This window comes from Triticum urartu, chromosome 5 (assembly GCF_003073215.2).
Source record: "Triticum urartu cultivar G1812 chromosome 5, Tu2.1, whole genome shotgun sequence".
Taxonomy (NCBI): domain Eukaryota; kingdom Viridiplantae; phylum Streptophyta; class Magnoliopsida; order Poales; family Poaceae; genus Triticum; species Triticum urartu.
Window position 1 is genome coordinate 218,436,295 of NC_053026.1, and position 22,657 is coordinate 218,458,951.

At 48.8% G+C, this 22,657-nt stretch overlaps 2 protein-coding genes across 14 annotated transcripts; one reads left to right on the top strand and one right to left on the bottom strand.

Moving 5' to 3' along the window:
* Positions 1 to 2,260: 2,260 nt before the first annotated feature.
* Positions 2,261 to 3,244, bottom strand: LOC125506934 (BTB/POZ and MATH domain-containing protein 2-like). The gene has a single exon (XM_048671640.1). The coding sequence runs from the start codon at positions 3,242 to 3,244 to the stop codon at positions 2,261 to 2,263; it is 984 nt and encodes a 327-aa protein (XP_048527597.1).
* A 12,631-nt stretch (positions 3,245 to 15,875) lies between these two features.
* LOC125508448 lies at positions 15,876 to 21,448 on the top strand. 13 transcript variants are annotated; one of them, XR_007283493.1, is made up of 8 exons: positions 15,878 to 16,256; positions 16,576 to 16,742; positions 17,609 to 17,675; positions 17,763 to 17,874; positions 18,230 to 18,293; positions 18,753 to 18,809; positions 19,180 to 19,398; positions 20,143 to 21,448. XR_007283493.1 is itself a non-coding variant. In XM_048673162.1 (5 exons), the coding sequence occupies exons 1-5, from the start codon at positions 16,254 to 16,256 to the stop codon at positions 19,255 to 19,257; spliced, it is 369 nt and encodes a 122-aa protein (XP_048529119.1). In that variant the 5' UTR covers positions 15,877 to 16,253; the 3' UTR covers positions 19,258 to 21,448. The 13 variants fall into 13 exon arrangements, 2 of the variants coding, with proteins under 2 accessions (XP_048529119.1, XP_048529118.1); XR_007283492.1 differs by having other exon boundaries at positions 15,879 to 16,256; positions 17,763 to 17,842; XR_007283495.1 differs by having other exon boundaries at positions 15,879 to 16,256; positions 17,763 to 17,800.
* Positions 21,449 to 22,657: the final 1,209 nt, after the last annotated feature.

A 22,657-nucleotide genomic window follows, 5' to 3' on the forward strand; every position in this document is an offset into this window, starting at 1 on the left:
TATCAAAACACAGTTGCAACCCAACTCCGCCCGAAGCCGCTATCGTTGCCACACAGAAAGTTGTGCAGAACAACACATCACCGGACGGGCACCAGCCGACCGCAATGCCACGAGCGTTCAACCCATGGAGTGCGTAAATGGGATCCAGTGCTCTTCAAGGCGACGCCCCAAAGAGGGAAGCGACGATGCCAATACCGTCGCCTGACCCGACGAGCCTTAGGCTTTCACCCAAAGAGCTGAATCTGAGGATGTGCACGAGTGGACCCGACCGAACCTTAGTCTTTTACCTCTATCTATCCTTGTATTGTATATGTGCGCTAAAGGGCAGACTAGCAAAACTTTGTGCCTGTACAAACACGATGTGGGTTAAATTGTTCACGGGCTGGTAGTTTTGAGCATGTAATGTCTTGAAATGAATTAGTCCCTGCTTTTGTTGGACATGATATATGATTGTTCATGGGTATTTGCCCTATGCCCCTGTGTATTCTTGAGAGGAATCAGTTTTGCGTTTGTGCTCGACATGTCACCCAATTGGGTCAACAAATTGCGCCAAAAACTTACATGAATGAATCCTGCTTGAGAAAGGCAAAGCACACCGTTCTAGCTACTTAGAACATCTCATGGTTCATTACCTTATAAGGAAAGCATACGAGTTGTGTTTTACAAATTTCTGTGTCTAGCCAGTAATCCTCAAACCAGAAATTCCTAACAGTTTGGTTTTGATAAAACGATGCCAGACCTATTTAGCTTGTAGACCCCTTCTTCTTCTTTTTTGAGGGAGTTTGTAGACCCCTTTATCGATCGTGTTCCATACCATCAAACAAGGGGTTGTCGTGCCTCACTTTATCTTTCTAGAGTCGGAGTTGCTCCCCCTCGCGTCGCCTCCCCCTAGGCGACGCCAGGGGCCCCCCGAACCCTAGCGCCGCAGGCCTCCTCTCGCGCTTCCCTCTGCCGCCGCTACCGCCGGTGAGGACCGTGGTGGCGGCGGGCCCGACGCCGAAGGCACCTGGGCGGGTGGACGCGGCGAGATCCTGTCGGAGGCGGCAGTGGTGGCCCTTCTCCTGGGATCCGAAGGCGGCGGCTGGGGCGGCGATCCCTTGTCGTGCGGCGGTGGCCGAAGCGCCATCTGCCGGTGGAGCGGAGACCTTGCGATGGATGACGGCGCTGGCAGCGCCCCATAAGACGGGGTGCCTGATCTGCGCGGAGATGGTGGCGGTGGCGACTGCGGATCCAACCCCGATCGGATCCGCCGCGGGGTGGCCTTTAGCCAACCGGTGGCACGTGGAGGGACCAATGAGGAGACGTCGGATTTCCGCCGGTTTACCGACATCAGCGTTCGTCTTCATGGCGAGACTCCGCTCGGTTCCAGCCAACCGCGAGATCGGGACGACGTGGCTTCCGATGAAAATCATGCTTGACTGCGATCATGGCAGACGATGGCGGCGTCTCGGACGTCGTTCCCTTCTTAAGACATCGTCGTTGCAGGTCACGTCAACCTGATCAGAAGGTTCTGGGGGAAACCCTAGATCTGGATATACCGGATCAGACGATGGCGACTTTTCGATGTCGTTCTCCTTCCTGGGGGCATCGTTTTGGAGCAAGTGTTGGCTGGAGGGGACAAGAGGAGGAGCGACGTGGTATCTGACACGTCGACTATGGTGGGTCTCAGCGGCATGGAGCAGCGGAGTGTCGCCGGTGGGCGTGTGATGATGGACGAGCGCAGGATGGTGGCGTTGTCTGGCATCGTGGTGGCGTCGACGGCAGTTAGACCGGGCAAGGTTAATGCAGCAGTATGTCACTAAAGATGGATAGGTGGCAGATGGCTGCGGCGGCCTCATACCCGGCAGGCGTCCTGGTTGAGGAGTGCGCTGGACTGGTGGGTGCCCCATACGTACCCAGCAGGCGTCCTGGTTGAGACCTCAGCTCTTAGATGTTAGGTTTGGCTGCGAGGTCTGGTTGGCATTAGGCCCAGATTTTCAGCGTCCCTTCATCAATTGGATAGGAGTAGCGACAGATGTTGCCTAGACGGTGGCTTTAGTATTATTGTTGTATGACTTTGTAAGGTCTTGTGAGAATAATTAATAAAGTGACCGCATGCATCGCCCGGATGCAGAGGCCAGGGGTCATCCTCCTTTTTCTAAAAGAAAAATATCATCAAACAAATGTGAGCACTAGAAGGCCACGGAGAATTATTGGGAAAAAAGTAAGTACTCTTTATAAAAAAGGATGAGTAGTTAAGATGAGCATAAAGTAACAATCCTTAGGTTTTGCAGAGCCTACTTGCTTTTTCCCACATCTCCGTTACGGTATCCGGACAAGTTCTTTTGAGCCGATTGTACCCTTTGCTTGCCACCACATCATCTATTTTAGTAGATGATGATGCAATAAATCGAATGCAAGCATCTTGTAGCCGAGAACAACTATGTTGACTGGCCAAAGCCAATGTAGTTGCAAGGGACTCGGCATTGAGGTCTTTGCAGAGGATGCTTTCGCACATAAGCTTCAATCTTTCCATGCCATAGTGATCTGCAGCCACAAGCAGGTGTCTGGTAACCTCTCTCTTATTGTCTTCATCTAGCAAGTCGTCGCCCATGACCGCGGGCAATGAATTGTTATATATGAAGTGGAGCAGAAACTTGAAGACATCAGGTTGCATGTTGTTAATGGCGATGCGGCTTGAATCCTTCTCCATCATCGGTCCATAGAGCATCGCCTTGAAAACCGGAGACCGCATCGCTAGCACGAGCTTGTGGGCTGGAAATTTCACTCCTTGAACCTCGAGTGTCACATCCACACCCTCCTTTGCCTCTAGCAGCTTCCCGAGTTGGTCCATGATTTCGGACGGTGGCGCCTCCTCCTCAACATGGGCCTCCTCCTCGATAACATATGGCTCCTTGATGACAGTCAAGGCGCATTTGATAGTGAGACGATCGTCAACAACATAGCCCGATGCTTCCATCTCGCCTCTGTTTATATTGTGCGTGACAAAGTAGTCTGGATTGGGAAGATTGGCCGACAGGGCCACCGACAAAGAAAGAGAAAACCGCTTAGTTGTACAGTGGAACAAGCTGATTGTGAAGGATACCCGTGCCTTGAATGCCTTCTGGTCCAGCTCCATCAGCTCCAGAGCGACCACTATGTCGTCCTTGCCATCTTCCGTAGACCCGTCCGGGTAATAATGGAGGCACCAGTAATGGCCGCCAACAGTGAACCATGACGACTCGATGTAGCAGCCGACGCCCATGCCCGTGTGAATGCTGTAGTCGGAGATCTTGAACAAGTGCTCCCCCTGCTCCCACTCCGCTGTGCACGTCGATGCGCTCAACAAGATCGATATTAAATTACAATTTCTTGGTGCCCTGGTGTAGATTCGATTCTTGAGGTGATTTCTTTCTTTTCACAACCCACCCCTTATATTTATACTAGTAGTAATATGTATCTGTTTTGATCGAATTGAATTAGCAATCACATGATATGTACTTGATCCGGAGTCTGTCCAATGGTCGGTGGCTGGTTCCGTAACCTAGTCGAACATGATCCTGTCCCCCTCCCTGCCGGGAAACACTAGAATAGAAACTGTGCTTCATGTGAAAGAATAGAAAAATCAATCTGGGCCTTCTGGTTGAAGATGAATAGTACAGATTATGGCCGAGCGATTTGTACAGAAAATTAGCTAAAAGGCCCCTCGGTTCTGGTTACTTTGCATCTCACATCCTTCTTCTCCAAACGTGATCCCCTCCTCAGCGGTAACAAGCCTCCTAGACCAACCCCTCCTTAGGGACAAACATGTACAACTTCCTTGCATAGTTAGTGATGTTGTACAATCCACTAATGCACTGAAATATACTCCCTACATGATTTTATGCAATAGATGCGTGCAACGTTTTATAAGACTAAAAGGGTTGTGGGCATCATCGATGCGCAGATGTACGATAAATGGTCGCTGGACAGAATGATTGGAGAGGGAGATGAAGTATTTGAGGTGGTTATTGCAAAGTTTTGTTTATATCTAACTGTCACTAGGTTTTTTTCTTCATAAAATGTCCATTTAAGTGGCCTGGGATCGTGTTGAGACGAGTCTGGACGTTTCTCTCCCTCTCCCGTCCGAAGAAGAGGGGCGGCTTTTTACATCTCCCAGTCGACCCACCTCAACGCCGCTGTTGCGCCGGATCCCTCGCCCTCCGTCTGCCGCTTTGGCGGCGGGAGGGCGGGGGGTCCTCGTCTCGCGGCTGTAATGGCGGCGATGAGGAGGTGATGGAGTCGCTGGTGTGGTTTTTGTTGCATGTGCGCGTCCCCTTCGACTCCGATGCTCGATGGAGCTCCGTGGTGGTGCACCTGCTTCCCCAGCACTCGCGAATCAACGGATTTGTGTTGTGCTTCCTTCCCCAGTCAGATCTCGCGGGGCGGCGGATCAGGGATGTGAAGATCTCGAAGATGACGACATGGTGGTTCGCGGCGGAGCCGATGTTCCTGGGCGTTACCTCTCTAGAGGCGGTGAGTGAGGACTTTCCGGTTGCCATGGGGATGATTTCGTCGATCCAAGGCGCATGGACGAGCGCAGGCGGCAGCGCGTATTCCTCTCTTTCGGGATGCCGACGATGCTAGAGCTCAGAAGGACTCCTTTGTATTATCTACTATTTTCTAAGCTTTTCTGTAAGATCGAACTATCTATGAAATCGTAATCTTCTCGCAAAAAAAGTGGCCTGGGATCCCTCCATGAGAACCCATGCCATCCATCCATGATATGACGGCTAAGGACTATTTTTTTCTTCTATTTTTGCACTGCAAGTCCATCTTCTATTGTGGCGCCCGGGCAAGACAAATAGGAGCTACAACGCCGGGTCACGCGGCAACCTCTTCCTCGCAGTGGCCAGCTGGCCAACACGTCGCGTCGGCAGGCAGGCCTTTCTAAGACTGTGCGACGACAAGGCGTGGGCTGGCGGCCGGCGCCGGCGCTGTCTCTAGTGTTCGATTCGCGCCGTCCTCTAACAATCTCATACTTGCCTCCTAGGACTAGGTGACATCTCTAACCCCATCGTTATCTCTGGCTCCTGGCTTCCCAATTTGATGCATTTTTTTGAGGTGAAATTATCGTAGTTTATCTTTGCAGATTTGAGGCCTAACAGGTTTCCTGTGGATTTTTTTAAAACAAGGCAAAAGATTTACCATATTCATTGATTAAGGGAGAAGGTTTAAGACAAATAACCGCAAAGTGGGAGACAAATATCTACTCTCGCGGCATTACAATACTCAAGTGCGTGGCACAAGCAATAGCCCAAAGATGGGCCTCCTCTTTTATCTTCGCGACTAGCATCATCGTCGTAGCAGCGGTGTTACGAAAAACCCTTGCATTATGCTGTAACACCCTCGATGCGACTATATCTCCCACGTGTCGAGGCACGACTTAGAGGCATAATCGCATTGAAGGCATATGTAGCAAGTTAGGCAATCATCACAACATCCCATGTAATATAGATAATAAAAGGGGAGATAACATAGTTGGCTTACACTCGCCACATCAATCAAGTACATAAATAACATTACATCATCCAAACACTCATGGCCCGACTACGGCGCCAAAATAAAAGATAACACAACATGCGACACGGTCCCGATCACCCCAACTGGGCACCACTACTGATCATCAGGGAAAGACACATAGTATCGTTGAGAGTCCTCGTCGAACTCCCACTTGAGCTCAAGCGCGTCACCTGGAGCGGAATCATCAGGCCCTGCATCTGGATTTAATAGTAATCTGTGAGCCACAAGGACTCAGCAATCTCGCACCCTCGCGATCAAGATTATTTAAGCTTATAGGTAAGGCAAGGTAAATATGTGTGGAGCTGCAGCAAGCGACTAGCATATATGGTGGCTATCCTGTTCGCAAAAGAGAGCGAGAAGAGGAGGCAAAGCACGAACGCATAACTAAAGAGGGCAACCTGTGGCAAGCAATACTCCAACACCGTGTCCACTTCCCGGACTCTGCCGAGAAGAGGCCATCACGGTAACTCACACTGTTGATTCATTTTAATTAAGTTAAGGTTCAAGTTATCTACAACCGGACGTTAACAAATTCCCATCTGCCCATAACCGCGGGCATGACTTTCGAAAATTCAAATCCCTGCAGGGGAGTCCCAGCTTAACCCATGACAAGCTCTCACGGTCAACGAAGGAATAGACCTCCTCCCGAGACGTTCCGATCAGACTCAGTACCTTGGTTCTTCAAGACACTTCGACAGGTTAAAACAAGACCAGCAACACCGCCGAATGTGCCGACAAATCCCGATAGGAGCTGCACATATCTCGTTCTCAGGGCACACTCAGATGAGCTCTTCATACAACTAAAACCAAACCTTGAGTTTCCCCGAGGGGGCGCTGCACAGGACTCTAGTTCGGACCAACACTCAGAGGAGCACTGGCCCGGGGGGGCTAAAATAAGATGACCCTCGGGCTCCAGAAACCCAAGGGAAGAAGAGGCTAGGTGGCAAATGGTAAAACCAAGGTTGGGCATTACTGGAAAAGCTTTAATCAAGGTGAACTATCAAGGGGTTCCCATTATAACCCAACCGCGTAAGGAACGCAAAATCCGGGAACATAACACCGATATGACGGAAACTAGGGCGGCAAGAGTGGAACAAAACATTAGGCGAGAGGCCGAGCCTTCCACCCTTTACCAAGTATATATATGCATTAAGATAACATGGCAAAATAATGATATCCCAACCAGTAAAATAATGTTCCAACAAGGAACGGTCTCCAATCTTCACCTGCAACTAGCAACGCTATAAGAGGGGCTGAGCAAAGCGGTAACATAGCCAATCAATGGTTTTCTAGGGCATGGTGGATTAGAGGTTTGACATGGCAATTTGGGAGGCTTGAAAACAAGTGGTAGGCATCATAGCATTGGCATAGCAAAAGAGCGAGCATCTAGCAAAGCAAAGATAGTAGTGATTTCGAGGGTATGATCATCTTGCCTGCAATGTTGTCAGAGTTGACTGGATCCTCGAAAGCAAACTCAACGGGCTCCTTGTTAGCGAACTCGTCTCCCGGCTCTACCCAAACAATACAAACAAGCAACAAGGACACAATCAACCACGTGCAAGGATCAAACAATATGATGCAAACATGGTATGCTATGCGGGATGCGATGCGAGATGCATATGCAAGATGTGACAAGGAATGCATGAACCTGGCCTCAACTTGGAAATCCAAGTGTGCCACTGGAAAGATGAGATGAAATCGCTTGAAAACAATATAAAGAACGCCGGAATCGGAGTTACGGTTTGGAAATGGCAAGCGATTCAAATATGGCCATGTTCTGCGATTTACAGCAAGTAGCCATCTAAATGCAACAAGATGAACATGCTATAGCACCCAAACATGACAACAAAATACATGGCAGGGATGCATTCAAGATGCTTAACAAAAGTCTAGCACTGAGCTACGGCCAATTCATCCATTAACAGGTTCAAACAAGCATGGCAAAAATGCATATGGTAAACAGATCTCAGACTTATGAAATTAACACTTGTCTGGAATTTCAGATCAGATAGCACTCTTTGGAGCAACAAAACTACATTCTACAAGACCTGAACATGGCAAAGTAAAGCATGGCATGGAGCTACTCAAAGAGCTTAACAAAAGTCCCTTAGTGACCTTGAGCCAAAAGGGGTCAGAAAATACATTTGCAAGCATGTGAACATGGCAAAAACATAATCAGTTCTCAGACTTAGTGAAAACTGGAGCATGCTGAAAACAGATATCAAGTAGGCATGTTTACGAGCTCGATGCACTCACTACGGTGCAAGTCATGACCAACTAAGCATACATCCATCAAGAATACACAAAATGCAAGCTATACATGGCAAGAACAATAGCATAGCATGCACGGATCAACTACAACATCATCGGCAAAATCGCTAACAAGTAGACAATCTGCCCAGATTCACGAAATAGCAAAAGTAGAGCTCGATTGACTTAAGCTAGGGTGCTCCATAATTGCAAACAAAGATAGCATGGATAGAGCACTACAATATTAACAAAACATCCTTACTGATCATCCTCAAAAGAGGCACGGATCACTAGGAAACAACATGAACATATGGCCATATGAGATAAACAGCTCAAGGACTTAGTGGAAATGCTAAGTCCCTGAAATCAGCATTACCAAGTGCCTCACTTTGCAAGCTTGTGCTAGTCACCACACACATCACAAAAATACATGGGTTGCACCTCTGGAAAGATGGCAAAACCCTTAACAAAACATATGTAGAGCTCATGGGCATATCAAGCACACATCAATCATGGCAAAAATGACAAATATCTAAATGGAGTAGCAGATCTGACAATTATCTCAAGTAGCCCTCTTCTAACAACATTTCGGGCATCAAGATGAACTCAAATGAAAATGATGCAATGGAATGAAATGATGTACTCTCTGAGACGAACATTTTGATATGCTATATGCCCAAAACGGAGCTACGGATGCAAAGTTATAGCACGATGAACAAGAGCATATGAACTAGGGTTTCGGGAGAAAGTCAACCCCGAGATTTAAACTCAGATCCAGATCCGGGGCTTCACGCGAACCGAGGATCGCCGGGATTCCTGTAGCGGCCGGAGAAGTCGTCGGACTTGGCGGTTGGGGCGCCGGATCTTGGAGAGGCGGCCGGATGGCGCGGATCCGGCCACCGGAGCGGCGGACGGCGGGTGGCGGCGGTTGATGGCGCTGGCCTCGGTAGGCGCGGCGGGCGCGGGCGCCGGCGAGCGGCTAGGCGAGCGCCGGCGGAACGAAAGGCGGCGGCCGCGGCGGAGGTGCGGTGACCCGGGCGTGGGGAAGAAGGTACCGAGCGGCGCGGGCGGCGATGGGCCTCGGGGGCCCGATCCGGGCCTCCCGGGCCGAAGCGGCGGCGATGTGGGCGCGAGGCGGCGGAGAATGGGGGTGTGCCACGTGGCGGCGGTGGTGGAAGCCGGACACGTCCGTCGGTGGCGAAAATGTCCGGCGGCGGCGGACGAAGTGGATCTAGGTTAGGGATGGAGGGGATCCGGGATTTTTAGGAGGGGTTCTTTATATAGGCATAGAGGGAGCTAGGAGAGTCCAAATGAGGTGCGGTTTTCGGCCACGCGATCATGATCGAACGCTCTAGATGATGGAGAGGGTTTAGGTGGGTTTTGGGCCAACTTGGAGGGGTGTTGGGCTGCAACACACACGAGGCCTTTTCGGTCCCTCGGTTAACCGTTGGAGTATCAAACGAAGTCCAAATGGTACGAAACTTGACAGGCGGTCTACCGGTAGTAAACCAAGGCCGCTTGGCAAGTCCCGGTCCAATCCGGAAATGTTTAATCCCCACACACTAAAGAAAGGTAGAAATGGCCACCGGAGGAGAACGAAGCACCGGAATGCAAAACGGACAACAGGGAAAATGCTCGAATGCATGAGATGAACACGTATGCAAATGCGATGCACATGATGACATGATATGAGATGCATGACAATGATAGCAACACACGGAGACAAAGACCCGAACCCAAGAAAATAAAATAACTTAAGGCCGGAAACGGCAAGAGTTGGAGTACATATTGGGAAAGTCATATCCGGGGTGTTACATATGCTCTTTCCAAATCTCCCAAGACATAAGCATGAACAAGGAGGCGATAGCCTTTCTCTGATCTCCACGCTCAATCACATTTTTAATCCACCATTCTCGAACCATAGCCTCACTTCGCCAGCTCCTCACCACATCACCATGTATACCAAGCCATGTCTCATTTTTCGTGGTAAATTGAAAACAGTTGCATGACCTAGCCCCCCCCCCGCGAGCGACTCAGGCGGCGGCGCGGGCACCCCCCTCCTCTCCTCCTCCCCGCCCTCCCCCGCCCTCGCCGCCGAGGCAAAGCCCCCCGTGGTGGCTGGCAACGGGCCCCCTATCTCCACTGCTCGAGGGTGGCCGGTGCGGGGCGGCCGATCCTGGCGGCGGCGCCGGGCGTGCGTGGGGCTCGGCGACGGCGGTGGCTCCTGGTAGCGGTGTTATGGGCGATGGCGGCGATGTGGTGGGCGACAGCGGTGGCTCCGCGGCTACGTGCTCGTGGTGGCGGCGGTGGTCTAGATCCGACCACGGGCTACCACGGGCGGGTCCCGGTGGACCCCTTCTCTTCGGGCCATGGCTCGGCATCCTTCTCCTCTCGGTCGGGGTCGGAGGTGGGCTGGTGCTGGTGGAGGTGGGGGCGTGCTGGCCGGATCTGATGCGAGTTTTCCGGCAGGCGGCGCGGGTTGGGCAGCGGCTGGGCGTGGCGCTGCTCCGGCCGTGGGCGACGGCGCGAGGAGGCCTCGGTGATGGCCTCCCAGTGTCGTGGCAGCTCCATGGTAGCTCAACGAATCTGTTCGTGGCAGCGGCCGGCTTCTCCGGCGTCGGCTCGTCTACGGTCGGGCTGTCTCGACCTTCACCCCATCTCCTCGTCGCCCGGGCGTTACTCCCATCAATGGGCTGGTCCTCTCCCAGCTGTGGTCCACCGCTCGTCTTGCGCCCCGGTGCTGCAGGACCGAGCTCGTCCCACGCCCGATGCAGCATGACCGAGCTCGTCTCGCGCACGGTGCAGCAGGACTGACCTCGTCCCCTTCTCGATGCTGCTGGACCGAGCTCGTCTTGTGCTCGGGGCTACAGGACGGGTCGGTGGATGCCAGTTTTGGCCGACCTATTGGGTCTCGAAGCTGGGGGTCACCCAGGGGTGCGAAAGGTGGGACCTTTCTGCTCGTATATTTCGTTGGGGTGCGACGGGTCTTGGGTGAGGTGGTGTCGAGGTCTTGGATGCGGGGCGGCGACCCTGGTGGTGGTAGCGCGGTGCTCGTGGGCAGAGCCCGTGCCTTGGTGCTGCCCGGTCTCCATGGACGTGTGGTCGGCGTGGTTGTCGGGGTGTGGCGTTTGGTGGCGGTGAGTGTTGGCCGAGGTGAAAACCTGTTCTATCTTCGGACGGACCAGCGGCGGCGAAGATCGTTCCCTTCTTGAAGGCGTCGTCGCGGCTCTCATTGCCCGTCATGCGGCTCCGGGGGAAACTCTGATCCTTGGATCGGGCGGTGGCGGCGCGCCTATGTCGTTCCCTTCTTGAGGGCGCCTGTTGGAAATATGCCCTAGAGGCAATAATAAATTAGTTATTATTATTATATTTCATTGTTCATGATAATCGTTTATTATCCATGCTAGAATTGTATTGATAGGAAACTCAGATACATGTGTGGATACATAGACAACACCATGTCCCTAGTAAGCCTCTAGTTGACTAGCTCGTTGATCAATAGATGGTTACAGTTTCCTGACCATGGACATTGGATGTCGTTGATAACGGGATCACATCATTAGGAGAATGATGTGATGGACAAGACCCAATCCTAAGCCTAGCACAAGATCATGTAGTTCGTATGCTAAAGCTTTTCTAATGTCAAGTATCATTTCCTTAGACCATGAGATTGTGCAACTCCCGGATACCGTAGGAATGCTTTGGGTGTACCAAACGTCACAACGTAACTGGGTGTCTATAAAGGTTCACTACAGGTATCTCCGAAAGTGTCTGTTGGGTTGGCACGAATCGAGACTGGGATTTGTCACTCCGTGTAAACGGAGAGGTATCTCTGGGCCCACTCGGTAGGACATCACCATAATGTGCACAATGTGATCAAGGAGTTGATCACGGGATGATGTGTTATGGAACAAGTAAAGAGACTTGCCGGTAATGAGATTGAACAAGGTATCGTGATACCGACGATCGAATCTCGGGCAAGTATCGTACCGATGGACAAAGGGAATTGTATACGGGATTGATTGAATCCTTGACATCGTGGTTCATCCGATGAGATCATCGTGGAGCATGTGGGAGCCAACATGGGTATCCAGATCCCGCTGTTGGTTATTGACCGGAGAGTTGTCTCGGCCATGTCTGCATGACTCCCGAACCCGTAGGGTCTACACACTTAAGGTTCGATGACGCTAGGGTTATAGGGAAAGTATGTGCGTGGTCATCGAATGTTGTTCGGAGTCCCGGATGAGATCCCGGACGTCACGAGGAGTTCCGGAATGGTCCGGAGGTAAAGATTTATATATGGGAAGTCATAATATGGTCACCGGAATAATTCGGGGGTTACCGGTATTGTACCGGGACCACTGGAGGGGTTCTGGGGGTCCACCGGGAGGGTCCACTTGCCCCGGAGGGCCCTATGGGCTGTGTGTGGAGAGGGACCAGCCCCTTAGTGGGCTGGGCGCCTCCCCCCTAGGGCCCATGCACCTAGGGTTTGGGGGAACCCTAAAGGGGGGCGCCCCCCTTGCCTTGCGGGGCAAGGCAACCCCCCTGGCCGCCGCCCCCTCCTCAGATTGGATCTGAGGGGGCCGGCCCCCCTCTCCCTTGCCCCTATATATATGTGGGGGGTGGGAGGGCAGCCGCACCCAAGTTCTGGCGCAGCCCTCCCCCTCTCCCAAGTCCTCCTCTTCTCCCGCGGTGCTTGGCGAAGCCCTACAGGATTGCCACGCTCCTCCTCCACCACCATGCCGTCGTGCTGCTGCTGGATGGAGTCTTCCCCAACCTCTCCTTCTCCCCTTGCTGGATCAAGGCGTAGGAGACGTCACCGGGTTGCACGTGTGTTGAACGCGGAGGCGCCGTGGTTCGGCACTTAGATCGAAATCAACCGCGATCTGAATCGCTACGAGTACGACTCCTTCATCCGCGTTCTTGCAACGCTTCCGCTTAGCGATCTACAAGGGTATGTAGATGCACTCCCTTCCCCTCGTTGCTAGATTACTCCATATATTGATCTTGGTGATGCATAGAAAATTTTAAATTTCTGCTACGATCCCCAACATCGCCGCCTTCGAGCGCATGGATTGTCATATGTAGCTTCATCTCCACGTGGTAGTGCTAGGGGTGGTGTTGCTGCGCTCAGCGCCTTTGTATCTTGTCCTGGGTGTGTGCGTGTGTTGCGGTGGCGTGGCGTGTGTTTGTACTGGATGCTGGTTGATTGGTGCTTTATATATAAAGCGGGGTGAAAGCCTTTTTCGGTTATAACAAGCCATGTTGCGACCGCGATCCAGACACGCTGGGAGAACCTGCATTGGAAGAGAAGGTGTGCCGCAGTTTCCTGGACTTGCTTGCAAAGCGGGCAGAGGTTGCAGTTCGTCCATCCACGACGGTGCAATCGATCGGCCGTCCAAACTCTGTTTTGAATTATCAATCAAGCAAAATATTTGCATTTTGGAGGAGGCCAACCCTTCCAAACAGCAGCAGGCATGATGATTATCGTGTGTCTCGCAAACTGTGCCATATAGGCAGTCGATGCCGAGTATTCTCCATGGGACGTGAAATTGCATAGGATAGAATCATGCACATCATTGTAACAAAGGATAGCTTCTCCCGAAGTAAGGCAAACTCCTGGATATGCTCCATGGTAAGCCCATGGTGGGTATCTTGTGAAATTTTGTTCTGCAGGGGCTGCGGATGTACGATATGGACAAATACATTGTCCGACTAGAGGTGGATTCTGAAGCAGCGCTGCTACTTCAAGGATGAGTCTGGCATTCGCCCGCTGGATCTTGCATATGGTATCAATAAAATTAGTTGTAGCAATCCACGAATTCATGTTGTTAAGCATCACAGAAACAGAAACATCTTATAGTTTTGTGGTGCCTAGGCTTTATTATTGGAAGCAGGGTACTCCATGTAGTTCTTTGGCCCCATCTATGCTTTATTGATATATATGCATCGAGTAAAAGTTCTTCATTTTTGGCTAATGGTTCATTGGTTCTTGGGTTTATTATTAGAGTCTTTTATCTTCATACTCCCTTCTTTTCAGTTTATAGGGCTCAATCCAAAAATCTCACCAACCAAGGTAGATGATAAGTGGTGGAATAATTTTGGTAGTTTGCAAAAGTACTCAATTAATACGCTCGTTTTTCTCAAACAATTGTGTTTAACAATGCATTAATTACAATGCATGCCTGCGTGACCAATCAATAACTAAGAATTTTAACATGCATTGATGATTTTTCTATTAATCCTCTCATGCAGTGATTTAATGCACCTCGATATCTCAGCGTGTGATAGAAAGCAATAGAAATGAGACCTACAAAATGGGAAAACAAACGTTTTGAGATAAACCTATAAACCGAAAAGGAGGTACTCCCCCCGTTTCAGTTTACAAGTCCTGTGTGTATACCTAGGTTGCCAATTTTATCACTGTAATACAAACTATATAACACAAAAATTATACCGTTTGAAAATAGAACATCTGAAGTTTATAGTGGTATGTTTTTTGTAATATATGACTTATATTAGGTTGGTCAAATTGACGACCTAGTGATACGCGCACGCCTTATAAACTGAGAGAGAGTGGGTAGTATATACATATGACCGAGAATGCCTAGGTACGCGACACCAAATTATGCATTAATTAAAATGCATGCATGCGTGACCAATCAATAACAAAGAATGTTTACATGTATTGATGATTTTTTACCTCTCATGCAGTGATTTAATGCACTTCGATATCTCAGGTGTGATGAAAAGCAATAAAAATAAGACTTATAAAATGAGAAAACAAAAGTTTTGAGATAAGTTCTATAAACCGAGAAGGAGATAGTATATACATAGGACCGAGAATGCCTAGGTATGCGACACCAAATTTAGTTTGACTTTGTCTACACCTTTGTTAATTTTTCTTGAAATTTAGAGCATCTATAGTTGGACTTGGCAAATCCGGCCCCTCAAACGCCAGCGTACACGCCACTAACCGGGCACTCCTCAAAAAATAAAATCCACATTCAGACACCTTAATTGCCATATCTCAAATCCATACAAACTCATGCGACTATATCGACGCACACGCATTGCTCGGCTACTCCATCGCACTACACTAAATATGCCATCAGACTACCAAATTTTGGCATGTTTGACTATGATGGAGTTCATCCACGGCTGCTCTTGCCCTTCCCGGCGCCCTTGCAGTCCTTCTTGTAGAAATACTGGTCGAAAACGCAGTACGGATCGAGTCGAATCTGCTCATCGCCGGAGCTATCCTCGTCGTCGCTGTCCTCCTTCTCCTTCGGTGGCAGTTCGACCATGGGGCAGACCGCCCGGTTCTTCTCACGGGCGAGGGCACACGTGTTCCTCCGCTGCCGTTTTTCACAATGCGGACACGGATTGCTTCCTCCTTTGTGGCCGCCCGCGCCGCCGCATCAGCCGCCTCCGCCGTCATTTCCGTCGCGAGACGGGCCGCCGCCTTGGCGGCCCTTATCCTCTCCTTCCCACGGCGGCCACCCGTTCCCGGGGGGATTCATACTCTACCCGGCCGGTGATGGGCAGGTGTTCCGGCCAGGACCACAGGGATCCAGCACCAGAGGATCCGAGCGCCCGGTGAGCCAACGCTATGGCGTCGCGGCGGACGAATCCGTCCGTCGGCCGGGCACTATCCTTCTAGGAGCGGCGGAGTGCAATGCTGACTGCCATTGCCTCCTCCAACCTACATGATACGACACCCTAGTCAACGGATCCGGACTGGTCAGAGCCCGATCCACTGCCTGCCATGGTGGAGAAGGTCGCAAACTGCCGGAGGTAAGCTCATGTGGCGGAGGGGAGTGAAGTGAAGTGACTTGGGTTTGGCCTGAAGAGAGGATGAAGACGAATATAAATGGGTCAGATGGGCCAACATGAGCCGGGTCACATCATAAATGGGGTCAGGTGGGCCAACATGAGCCGGGTTCGATGTGACGAACGTGTCCGAATGTTTCATATCCGTCCTATATTTGAGCTGGATATGGGAGATGTATATTCAGTCCGAGTGTTTGAGGACCATTTGAGAGACCAGTCTGCGTCCAAATTTCGTGTGCGGCTTGCCCGGGCATTTGAGACTCCACCAGTGCGGCCTGCCCGGGCATTTGAGACTCCACCGGTGCAGCTCCACCCCTTTCTCCCCCATCTATCCCCAACACCTCCTCTCCGTTCTCATCCTATGTTCGCCCCTGCGGCTAACCCTAGCCGCCAACTCGTGTTGCGGGCACTGAGGATGGGAGCGGGGCGGCCGCCTCACGGGGTGGAGCGGCTGGGGCGTCACCGCTTGGGTGCAGAAGCAGTGGCAGCGGTGGCGCTGTGCTGTGGCGGAGGAGAAGGATAGCGATGTGGTGGTTCGAGCCTGGAGAGTAGCGCTGTCCTATATTGAGGTGGACTCCGATGAGAAGCGCCTAAACAAGCTTGGTTACAAGGAAGAGCTCCGGAGGGAGATGGTACGTACATTATCATTTCCTTCATATATTTCTACCCTGCAAATCGGCTTTGTATTGCTCTGTATGTCATATTTGTGGCAAAGAGAATTAGGCACTTGCGGATTGCATCCACTTGTATTTTCTGATGAGATATGAGATCTGGTTACGTTGCGTGTTTTAGTAAAATTGTGGCAACAGTGGCTAGTTTCTTCGCCTGTAGAAGCTTGATGCGATTGTGCATGACCAGCTTGCGAATTGCGTTTTGTTTTGCCAATCGTATTTTTCTGGTTTCTCAAGAGATGGAGATCTTTTGTTGCATGTGCTGCAAACGCTGTTCAAGACGCTGGCCATCACTTTCTCCAAGATGACGATCTTCACTGGGATCACGTCTTTGTACGGTAGCATCCTCCAGTTCGTGAGGCCGGCCAGCCTCGTGCGGGGCTGGGTCATCGTCTCCTTCTTCACCTGGTTCATCGGTGTCGTCATGTTGGGGATTTCTCCTTCCCTGTAAGCACGCACCTTCCTAGAACTTGCCAGATTCAAGAATCAACCCTATCTGTGATTGAAATTTGGTGCTCTGTTTTCCGTTGCTTATAACATTCAGTTTGGTTTGGTCCATCTCAGTCAAAATGATGCCATTGATATACATAATTCTTGCAATTTAGTTCTGACTCTCGAGTGGCAATATATGTGCGACAATTACTGAATCTTGAATGTACTGTTTTCTTGTATTTGTGATGCATGAATGTGTCATATTAAGTGGAAAAGACTCATGGTTTCTGATCACGGCTGGTGTGCTCTGTTTTAAACTTTTTTTTATTTTTTGTTTGACAACAGACAACTGGTTCCCTATATTCCTGGGCAACTCATCTTGCTGCCCGGTCTGGGGTCAGCGTTGCTTGCTTGCTTTTCTCCCATAGCCCCATAGATGAGTGTCGACGCCGTCTTAGCCTTGGCTATCAGATGCGTCGACGTTGTCATCGCCTGTGCCGCGGACCAGTTAGTGGATGCTGATGCTTTGGCGAATCTGATGCGGCAGTAGTACCAAGTCTGCTCCAAGTCACGGGTGCAGTAACTACCCGTTTTTTCAATCTTCCTCCTCATGCTTGTGCGTTGGGATGCACCTTTTGCCTAACCGGTGACTTGAAACTTATTTGGGGATGGAAGTAGCAAACTGATGCAGATAGTTTCATAGTTTTGGCGTACTTAGTGTCAAATCTGGTTTGACTGCCTCAAATTTTAAAAGAGGCAACCACAGAGCTCTTCTTCTGTTTTTTTATTTAATATGTGTCTGATTGACCTGCTTGGTTGTGGCTTATACAACTTTCTATTCTCCATTAACCCTTTGATTTATGTATGTTGATCTTTCTCAGTTCTTTGAACCTCTAACTACTGAAGCTGAAAATGAGGGTCACGATTGTTTGTATGCAACAGTTCAGGGTACGTTTCATGACATGCTTGCATCTTGTTTGAAGCTTCCTATGTGCCTTGCTAACACAACTGAACATTGCTCCTTTTCACTTACAGTAGCAAAGTCCTGGTGCTGCATGAACCGTAACATTCAGGTTAGCAGGGAAAAAAAATCAGTGTTTGAGACCACATGGCAGGTTAAATGACGAGCTAAATATTCATCTTACATGTACTAAACCATCCTTATTGATTGCAAACATGTAAACTTTGCACTAGTGTTTTTATACATAATGGGGAAAGTGGGATCCCTTGTCTTCAGGTCATTAATTTTTACCTTGAATTGTTAAAGGAGAGGGGAATAAAAAAACCCAAAAGGTTCTCTAAATGCAGCTTCTTCAATACATTTTCTTGACAGTTGATGGACGGATCCAGTAGGCCTTGGTAGTGCTAAGCGTGTTTGAATCCACTATTGCTAAGCGTGTTTGAAACCACTATTGCTTGAGTCATTCTTCCGTTCTCTCATTGGTACGTGGGCCGTACCCCACATAACATTATGTTTCTTTGATAAATTTACTGATGTGCAGGTCGGACCATTCCGAGAATCAGACCTACCAATATGAGAGGTTAAATGCAAGAAACGAGAATAAGGTGAATACGCTGACAGCTGTTTCACGACTTCCTTTGATAGTTTTGTGGTATTTTTTCCCATTCACTCCTTGTGAAAATGAAATCTGTTATTTGAACTAAAATTCATATCCGCATCTACCATTATACTTATCATCGTGCAACATTATGGGGACAAATGCAAAAGTTGTTTCTGTTTTTCATCCATCTCTACGTTTTCTAAATAATATTTTTTTTCTTAGCATAAACAACAGAGAAGCCCTCTGCACTGAACAAAAAAATGTATTGAGTTAAAACCTATATCTGCCAAATACAAATAATTGTCACCAAATCATGTACGCTGCTTGGATTTTATTTACCGAGAAGATCGTCATTGTTGTGTATACACTTCGTCATTTTTTTCATTGATATTGGCTGCAAATGTTTGACATGAATTAAGATTTCTAATATGTATTCCATTGATGTTTTTTTTAACATTTTCAGGAAGTAGCTTTCTTTGATGACGAAGATACAAAACCCGCTGAATCCGTTGATGTCAAGGTGGCTAATAAACGGCAAATTGGTAACACGATAAGTGATAATAATTTTGCCTACTAACATTTCATCACTATATGTTTTAAAATAGTGACCAATCATAAAATGTAGTAGTAATTTACATTGTTGGATAGATAGGTACTATGAGGGTCGATAGGTATTACAGGTGGTGGTGGATGAAGGGGCAAGTATCACTAGAAATGGAGTTGCACATGAGAACTTTTTTCATAGATTTTGTTAAAGTTATTAAAATGTGTATGGTAAGACAAGATGGGGCTTTTGAACGACAATAGTGCTAGAGAATGGGTGGATCAAGAGAATGAAAGTGGAGGAAAAGTAAAGGTAGGGAGAAATATGACACTTTGTCTTCTTGTAGGAGGAGGATGGTTACCGATGCTGGACGACTACCAGGGAAGAAAGAAGCGGAATAGAGAGTTGTTATTGCTCATTATAATGACGACCTATTGTTAGACCATGCGTCGCTGCTCCCGCTAAACTGTGCTTCTCTTTTGACAGCAGAGAAGTCTCAAGGTGGAAGGTTGGGGCCGAGAAGCACTAAGTTCTGTGTTGGCTTATATACTGCTAGCTATCAAAGGTATTTTCATATTGGCTGCATTTTGGGGAGCCCGGACTGTCTAAACGGTTGAGGGAACTCACTGGGCGCCCTTTTGAGGTCTGAAAATGTCCATATGTGAGGGAGAAATGATCTTCGGCCTTGGAGACAACCTTAATAATTTGTTTGTTTCATTTATATGCATTGTAGCCCAACCTCTTGTTGTCTTTCTCCTCCACTGCCGCCCCTCCGCATCGCTGCCGCCTCCATCAGACTAATCGAGCGTGCCCTGGACGAGGGCCCCGAATCATGGGACGATAGCGCAGACCGCCGCAATGGCATGGCGGCGTAACCCCAGGGACAGGCGTGGCGCTATTGCGGCCAGCGAGTAGCGTTGCAAGGGCGCGGAGGCAATTGTGTAACCCCAGCGCAGGGCGTGGCGGCGTTGCATCGAAGATTCGTTCTTGATTTGATTTGGCGGTGTTGTCTTGGAGTGGCGAGGGGGGCTTTCGATTGGGGAGATGGGTCGAACTCCAATCTGGTGCGGTCGCATATGGCCACGTCCGAGTTTTCTTTCGTTTTGCTAGCCTAATCTCGGGTTGAAGGGAAGGGATGCGTTTCACTGACTGTAGATCGTGAAATGGTAGAGAGATAGACTGAGTCTGCTCAGTAACAACAAATAAACCAACTTCATGCACATTTTTGGTCAAGCAGTCTGACAGTTGAGTCGTCCATGGGTAACTGCATCTGATTTTTGTTGGAACTCTGGGTGAATTGCTTTTGCAGATTTGACAATTGAGATGCTAGAGAACACAAGAACCGGGTGCTATCAGCGACTGATGCCTGGCGAGCAGTTGAGGTAGCCAGGAACCATCCTTGAGAAAAGATTGGTGCTGGAATACAGTGGAAGGAGCCTCTGTCGCGGGGATGACGATCAGGTGACTGGTGTGGGAAATGACAGCTCTCAGTCAATGCAGGATGGCATGATAAAAGAAGTTGTTAGCACCGAGCCACCGACAGATGAGCAGATGGATTTCGTTATCCGGGTGATAGCACAGACGAGCAGATGGATTTCGTTATCCGGGTGATAGCAAGGAAGCTGAAGAGCATGATGGACAAGGGACAGACGGAAAAGAGTTGCAGGATGGACAAGGGATGAATGAAAAGGAGTAGGAGGAAGCAAGTTATAACAAATATGGATCTGGTGCATCAGAGAATAACATTGCTGGAACACATATTACTGCAAGCCTTACATCTTCTTTCAAAAAGGTAAAATTTATTAGAGAAGACCAATCTATTGGTTGACAAAGACGATCAAGCCCTTTCCCCTTCTAAAGGAGGTGGTATATTACTGGAAGTCTGTGAATCCCCTTCTAAGCGGGTAAATTAGTGGAAGACTATGTATCATGGGTACATACCTGACATGTCTGGGTCATCTTATTTAAATGTAGGACACAAAATTAACCTAGGAACTAACCTTGTTCCAGCACATCTATATTACTACTACTCAGTATCTAACCTTTTGTGTGTGGGAAAACTCAGGATGTAAACTGATACTTCGTATGAAGGTAAAATATTTGTGCACTGAATGAACTGAGAATAGAGGTGATATTATTTTTTGTAAAAATCTAAGTTTTTCGATGACTTCTCCCAAAGACACCGCAGCCATCTTAATAGGAAAACTTGATCAGACTTACCCAGAGTATGCTATTCTCTCTCTAACAATAATTAATTTTTGTAAGGAGACATTACCGGGATGTAAGGAGACTTGCCCATGGTATGTTTTCTCTCTCTAACAATAATTATCTTGTGTACTACTTAGATAACTTGTTAAATGTTTTGTACTGCTCGATCACACATATCATATTTATGTGGTAAGAAAGGAATTGTTAGCTGAAACAAATAATGTTGTGTGTTGGTGTCATGTAGGTGACGGCAATGGATGTCATGTAGAAACTACATATTGTGTGTTGGATATTTGTTTTCTGAATTTAACTCTTTGTTGATAACTTCTCTTTTTATTTGTGAAGAATTTCTTCACATCCTGTATCATGAGCAAATTATTTTGAGATATATAAATATATTTTCTAGACGTGGAATATATTTCAAGATCTATGATAGAAACTGCTAGAGCATCTTTGACAATTGGATTTTTTCAGTTACTCTTTTTACGGGTTTTGTAAGCTCTGTTGATAGTGATGGTGAGTTAGGCTCATTCGGAGGTAAATACAGAAAACTGAGATAAGATACTATCACTTGCTTTTATGGGTATTGGTTAGGGTTATGGTTTTTATGTGACTGATTAGGAGGGTGCAAATTGGGACAACTTGCTTTCAACCATCTGAATGTTGTGATACATGACTGTGAAAGGATTGGATACACCACATACATCAGGTAAACAACATGTACCTATCTGATTACCACATACATCAGGTAAACAACATGTACCTATCTGATTTCACACTTGCACACATGCCATACGCTATTGTCCCATTTTAAAAATATGTTTCTTCACAACCTGGTTGACACCAATGCGCTCAAGTCACTTTATTTAGTCGAAACACAACTGAAGAGAAGAACATGATTTTTCCATAAGTACAACCCCAAGCATGTATATTAATGACTGGCGTTATTGAAATTATTTACATAGAAGATGGGCAACTATCTTATAATCAGTATCTAATTTTCTTGATTTATAATTTATCTTATTAATCTCTGTGGTCGAGCTTCTAGTCCCCCCCCCCCCCCCCCCCCTCTTTCTCCGGATGAAAGTCTTGCCTTTTGGTAGGACGACGGAGGCGCTCTCGCGTCTCGGTCCTCCCTCGAGGCGCCGTTCAAGGGGTGGTTGGGGGCTGTGGTCCTGGTGCGTGCTGGTGGGTGGCGGCGGCGGTGCTCGGCTCCTCCCCTCATTCCCGGTGTTGGTGGTGGCGTGTTGGTCCTTTCACAACTTTCAGCAGCTCCTCGCCTTGTTTGCTGATTGGTTGCCGGTGGTGGGGGTCCGCCTGTTGGAACGGTCTGGACGAAGGGGAGATAGTTGTCTTCCCTCCGGCAGTGGCCCGAGGCGGCGGGTGGCAGAGTCGATGTTTTCGTTCAAGCTGTCTGGATCTTCACATCCACGCCAATTGATGTCGTCAGGTGGCTTCGGCCCTGCTGTTCTGGCTGGGCGAGACCTCCGGCAGCTTGATCGCAATTTCTCCTGGTGCTTTGTTCGTGCTGCCCCTGGGCGTAGTGAATTTGGCTTGTAATTTTTCAGTTTTTGGCAAGTCTTTGCCTTTGTAATCAGCACCATAGTATCCTAGCT

Coding starts and splice junctions, on each gene's coding strand:
- LOC125508448 (XM_048673161.1), top strand. Junction 16,743..18,229: donor TTGGGGATTTCTCCTTCCCT/GTAAGCACGCAC, acceptor ACTGATGTGCAG/GTCGGACCATTCCGAGAATC. Junction 18,294..18,752: donor ATGCAAGAAACGAGAATAAG/GTGAATACGCTG, acceptor TAACATTTTCAG/GAAGTAGCTTTCTTTGATGA.
- LOC125506934 (XM_048671640.1), bottom strand. CDS start 3,244: ATGGGCGTCGGCTGCTACATCGAGTCGTCATGGTTCACTGTTGGCGGC.